The 6034-nt window shown below is 36.1% G+C and overlaps 1 protein-coding gene across 1 annotated transcript; it reads left to right on the forward strand.

Annotated features, from left to right (window-relative positions):
• Positions 1-4175: 4175 nt before the first annotated feature.
• On the forward strand, positions 4176-5607 carry med7 (mediator complex subunit 7). The gene is made up of 2 exons (XM_056261780.1): positions 4176-4319; positions 4683-5607. Exon 2 carries the CDS (start codon positions 4692-4694, stop codon positions 5418-5420), a length of 729 nt encoding a protein of 242 aa, XP_056117755.1. The 5' UTR covers positions 4176-4319; positions 4683-4691; the 3' UTR covers positions 5421-5607.
• The last annotated feature ends 427 nt before the right edge of the window (positions 5608-6034 follow it).

The following is a 6034-nucleotide window of genomic DNA, read 5'->3' on the forward strand; positions in this document are numbered from 1 at the left end:
TAAAAAATTACAGTACAATGTCATTGCAATAAAGAAAAAGACTATTACACACATATGTACGTGTGTGTGTGTGTGTTACATTATGTCTCTATCACGTATATTTACTGTATAATGAACTTATGGTGAACAGTAGCCTAGTGAACACTGTCTGATCACACACCTGTTCTGTCTACAAACGCTTGAATGATTGAGGACACACACGTTTGTTCTCATGGCTCACCTTTCAACCCGCCTCGGCCATGAGGTCATGACTGAACATGATCTACATAGTGGCCCTTATTTCTTCAGAAACCTACATTCTTGGCCTGTTCTATCTCTTCCTCTGTTTTACCTCTGTATCACCACACATGCTTACTCCTCTTCTCCTCCTCGGCTGTTCACCCTGTTGTTCTTCCGTTCTCAGAGTGTGTATGTGTTGTGCTCTGTCTATATGCCAGAGGAAGATCATGAGATGCACTCTGAGCGATTATAGAGAACTGGTGATCATTGATTGATCTAATGCTTTACATTCCCCTTCATTAGTGAAATTCAGAATTCACATCTGCAATTCAACAATTCAGGACAAAAAAAGTCTAATAGAATTGTATAGAAAATATGTTTGACAGTTTATGACAACTAGTTCAACCATTCTGCATTTAATGACTTATGGAACTAATGCCTATATGTTTTGAGGGGTCTATTGCCTATATGTTTTGAGACTATTCAACAGAGAACCAGTATAATACATTTTGATAAACATGACATAAGCAATTAATAATGTAAGAAACAGCAGACACTTGTATATAAATTGCATGAATGTACCAAAGCATTTGCAATTTGTTCAAAAGAATGATAAACTGCTTTTATGATGTGCATTTTATTTATATTTAAATAGAAATACTTATGTTTAACAGGTTATTCAAATGTTTCTGTTGATTAAACAGTGACTAGATGATGATGTCTAAAACAAGAATTTTAGTTGTGATCTGGGAAATGCACCAAAGCGACTGAAAAAAACTTCAATATAATTATTATAATAATATAATATATAATTAGAATGTTGTAACTGCTTTCCTCTATATAATATAATATAAAGAGAATGTTGCATGTAAGTGCTCTCCTAGATATATAATATAAAATAATATATAAAATAATACAATATAATATATAATATAAAGATAATGTTTGCTGTAACTGCTCTCCTAGATATATAATATAAAATAATACAATACAATATATAATATAATACAATTTAAAGAGAATGTTTGCTGTAACTGCTCTCCTCTATATAATATAATATAATATAATATAATATAATATAATATAATATAATATAATATAATATAATATAATATAATATTAAGAGAAATGTTTGCTTGTTTGCTTTAAGTGAATGTGTTGCTGTGGTAACGGACTCCCGCTTGTGCGGTGGGTGGGGGCGGGGCGGCGCCCGCTCACTGATATATGAGAGGGAACGGCAGAACGCAAAGTAGGAGAAAACACTTTTTAAAAAAAGATTACTCATAAAAGCAAGCGATTAAGCATGTTTTCACATCTTTTTGTGGCTTGTCTGTTTTTATTAAACAAACTCGGATGAATAAATCATCACACCCATATTGACAGATTTAATCAGTTGTTCCTCTGCTTTTGGAAGGAAATATGTAACGTACTTTTTAAATTCACATGACGTAATGTGTCTGTCCCTTCCCCGCTTCAAACTCGTTCCTACATGATTAATAAACTCCTATGTAAGTTACTGTACGTGCTGTATAGTCTCGGTGACGCGCAGCAGCGCGATCTTCACACACACACAGAGCAGACTCTGATGCGAGAGCAAAACTGCGAGGATTAAAGTTGAAACACATGCTCATATACATCATGAGAGCTCCTGCTGCTCAGGGCAAATTAGTAATTTTTTATTTAAATAATAATTATTGGCAATTTATCTATAATTGAATGTGGATTATCTGTTTATTTATTTATAATAATGATTTTTTTTTGCCTCCGCCATCTTTGTTGATGACGTAATGGCCTCTGATTGGTCAGATCATCAAGTCCCGCTCTCATAGTGGCTTCCTGCGCTCTGATTGGTCAGAATCCCCGAAGTGTGTATCTTTTCCGGAAGTGCAGTACTCCTAGAGGGCGCTGTGTTATACACACTTTAGTGGGGGGGCATACACACTTCACATACACAAATCACTTAAAAGTGATTTTTTGGGACAAGTGAGATTTTAAGTCTGGACACCATTTTAGAGTATGCTGAATGCCATTATATAGTCAAACAAATGAGGACATACAAAATGTCCTCAATTTTTGAGGTGGTCCTCAGTTTACTGGTGTGTATCCTGGTGAATGTACCCAAAAGGGACATAAACAAACACACACACACACACACACACACACACACACACACACACACACACACACACACACACACACACACACACACACACACACACACACACACACACACACACACATTATAGGGGACTTTGCATTGACTTCTGTTTTTATTATGAGCGAAATATATATATATTTTTATCTACTGACGTACAACTGTAAAACATTTTTTTTTTGCATTTTTACTTTTTCATCAAGACATTATGTTTATTAAGCTCTTTTCCTTGTAATATGATGTAGGTGATTGAAATGTTTGTTATTTTTATGGGAACATTTTACATCAATGTAAACAAAGCCATGAGCACGAAATGGAAGAATTCACTTAAACATTTCTGCTTAATTCCCTCATGACAGTGGAAACAGAAGAAACCTTAAAATGTTAAGTGTTAATAATTTTGAGAACAGACATAATAGACATATAATTGAAACTTGACATTACAGGTCAGGTATGAGGTAGAAAATTATCTAACCACAAACATGAATAAGGAAACCACATCAGAGTGAAAATAAGAGTAATATAAAAAGTAACTTATAGTTTTTTCCAACTGCTAACACACTAAAATGACATGCACAGCACAATTATTTAAACTGACACACAGAGAGCAAAACCTCTTCTCAAGTCTGCAATAGTCTAAACACATTTTCTGCTTTTTTGCAATTCAAAATGACACTTTTTAAATGCACTGAACACGGTTCTCTGCATAAGACACAGCAATCTGACATAAAGTTACATGTTTGCCATTTCAAAACTGCCATTCAAAATGACACTAGATAAGCTAATTGGCCAATACATGTGCCACCTGGCCAAACACCTCAATGGTTAATTGTTAACACCTCAATCAGGATGTATAAGCACAATCTGTTCTGCAATTTTCTTTTTCAGTTAACTGTTTTTTTTTTTTGTGAGCATAATTTTGTTCAGTCCAATGTAAATATATCTGCTGTGCATAGGTTGCACTGACTTGTTTGGTGAAAAATAAAACAATAAATGTTTCAACAGCATGTGTGTGTATCTGCAAATATTTTTGTGCATGTGAACAATCTGAAGAATTTTCTACAATTTGAACTATTTTAGTATTATGGCAAAGCATACTAAAGATGAGAGTGCTTTTCATTATGCCCAAAAGTATGTAGTTGGTTAGTCAAAGTAATAAAGTAGTCTGGTAATAAGAATGAAGTGTGTGCCATTTCGTGCAAAAGTTTGATTTTGATAATGCTATATTGGTTGCAAAAATTTGCTGAATTCTTTGATTTCCTGGAAGAGGTGTGTGAGTCTGACCATTTTTTTTCTCAATATAATTTTTTCTCAAAATAGTGAAGTTGTTATATATCTACAGTATATAAATACTTATATAATACTGTAATAAGAATACTTAATAACTTTCAGTTAAACATATTTATAAATGTTAAGAATTTTCAAAAATGTTGTCAGTTTCTGGCACATCTGTTTCTGAGGGATGTGCCACTAAATTTTGTGTAGGCAACCAGTGGTGTGTATGTTACAGTAATGTTATATCACACAAACGGCCCATTAGAAAAAAAGGGGGAGTCTTGAGACAGAAGGGCATGTTTTTCTGGAATGCAGAAAGTATTGGGCAGAAAGAAAAATATTCTTTATTAAACTGTCAGGACTTGGAGTTAAGGATTTTTATGTTTTATCTTTGTTTGGAGTGGACACAGTGACGAGCATAAACTGATCTTCTCCACGGCAGTTCTTCAATTCTTGCATGACACAGAATGTAAGAATTTAGTGCAAACTTTGACCTGTGGAGGGCAGTAATACGCTCAGCAGCGTCTACACTGCCGGAATCCTACAAGAAGAAGAAGAAGAAGAAGAAGAAGAAGAGACATGCAGGAGGACTTGACCGCTTTGCTTATGTTTACTGAAATTCTGTTTTCGTAGCCGACACTATTTTTGTTCAATAAAGCCATCAGTTTCGGTATGTATTTTTGTTGATTACTACAGTAATGAGTCCCGCTTTGCGATTCTCTATATCACTTATTTGGTGAACAGTAGCATTTAGCTTGTAAGCTTTTAGCTGTTTTAAACAAGTAAGTTATTGTTGATAACATGTTTATGGTTCCTTTTACTGCATTCCGAAGACCCCCAATATGTTTGTTTGTCAGTAATATAACGAAATATGATTGAGAGCAAATCATTTTTCAAAGCGAATTTTGTTTTTAATAAATAATAGTTGTTTTGTAGATTGCATCCCAGTGAGACAGAGTTTTAATAAATAATAATAACAACAATATTGGTACTATTCTATTTAATAAATAGATTTGATTGTTTTCTCGACTAGATTTAAAACATGGGGGAGCCACAGCAGGTCAGTGCTCTTCCACCGCCTCCAATGCAGTTCATCAAGGAGTACACGGATGAGAACGTGCGAAAGGGACTGGCCCCCAAACCCCCTCCTCCTATTCGAGACAGTTACATGATGTTTGGCAATCATTTCCAATGCGATGACATCATTATTCGACCATTGGAGACCCAGGGCATCGAGCGCCTCCACCCTATGCAGTTTGACCACAAGAGAGAGCTGAAGAAACTAAATATGTCCATCCTAGTCAACTTTCTGGACCTTCTGGATATCCTCATCAAAAGCCCAGGCAGCATTAAGCGAGAGGAGAAGATGGAGGACTTGAAACTCCTGTTTGTCCACATGCATCACCTCATCAATGAGTACCGTCCTCACCAGGCCAGGGAGACGCTTCGAGTCATGATGGAGGTTCAGAAGAGACAGAGATTGGAGACGGCTGAGCGTTTCCAGAAGCATCTGGAGCGGGTGGTGGAGATGATTCAGGGGTGTCTTGTTTCGCTGCCTGATGATTTGCCACAACCTAACAGCTCCAGCGCGGGAGAGGCTGGTGGCGCGGGGTCAGCTGGAGCCGCAAGACTGAAAACCGAGCCTATGGATGTAGATGTGACGGGTGTTAGCTGCATGGTTGCACAAACAGACAAGAATGTGTCTTGTAAGAAGGACAAAGTGGGGGACAAGGATGCTGCAATGTGCAGTATTATTGATGAGATGACTTGAGCTGTCTAAGGAATGTATTGTTTTTATTGTTATTCAGGACATGCCCGTTCTTCAACTTTGTTACAAAACTCAACATAGGCAGACCACATATACATACAGACATTTGTACTATTTAACACGGTGATCTGCTCACACAGTCATTGAAGTAGAGCTGTATGTGTAAAATAATAAAGATCTGGTCTTTTCATTTTCATATCACTTACTGCTTTTTTGTGTTGTTTCCACATAAATAAAACCGACTACAAGAATCAGTTCAAGCCATATTTCACAAACTGTTGTTGTATGTAGATGTATATTAATGGAATGATAATGATAAAGGAAAAAAAAAGCTTGTTACACTGCTGAGTAAAAACCTGCTCTGCAGCCAGACAATGTAGTGTTATGTGATTTAGCCATTCTCAGTGTCACATGACTGTTACATGATGCAGATTGGTTGGAGGAAATGCAAACTTATACAACCTTTACTGCACTTATGCAATCTTGTGTAAGTGCACTTTAGTCAACACAGTGACGCAGATTTTAACCAAATGGATATTTGTATCATTGGTTGGTAATTACAATGCCTCTGTATTTGCAGTGTCATCCTGTTATGCTTCAGGTTTTTACTCACCAGC

This window comes from Rhinichthys klamathensis, unplaced genomic scaffold (assembly GCF_029890125.1).
Source record: "Rhinichthys klamathensis goyatoka isolate OS25496 unplaced genomic scaffold, OSU_Roscu_1.1 h1tg000186l_1, whole genome shotgun sequence".
NCBI lineage: Eukaryota > Metazoa > Chordata > Actinopteri > Cypriniformes > Leuciscidae > Rhinichthys > Rhinichthys klamathensis.

Coding starts and splice junctions, on each gene's coding strand:
- med7 (XM_056261780.1), top strand. CDS start 4,692: ATGGGGGAGCCACAGCAGGTCAGTGCTCTTCCACCGCCTCCAATGCAG.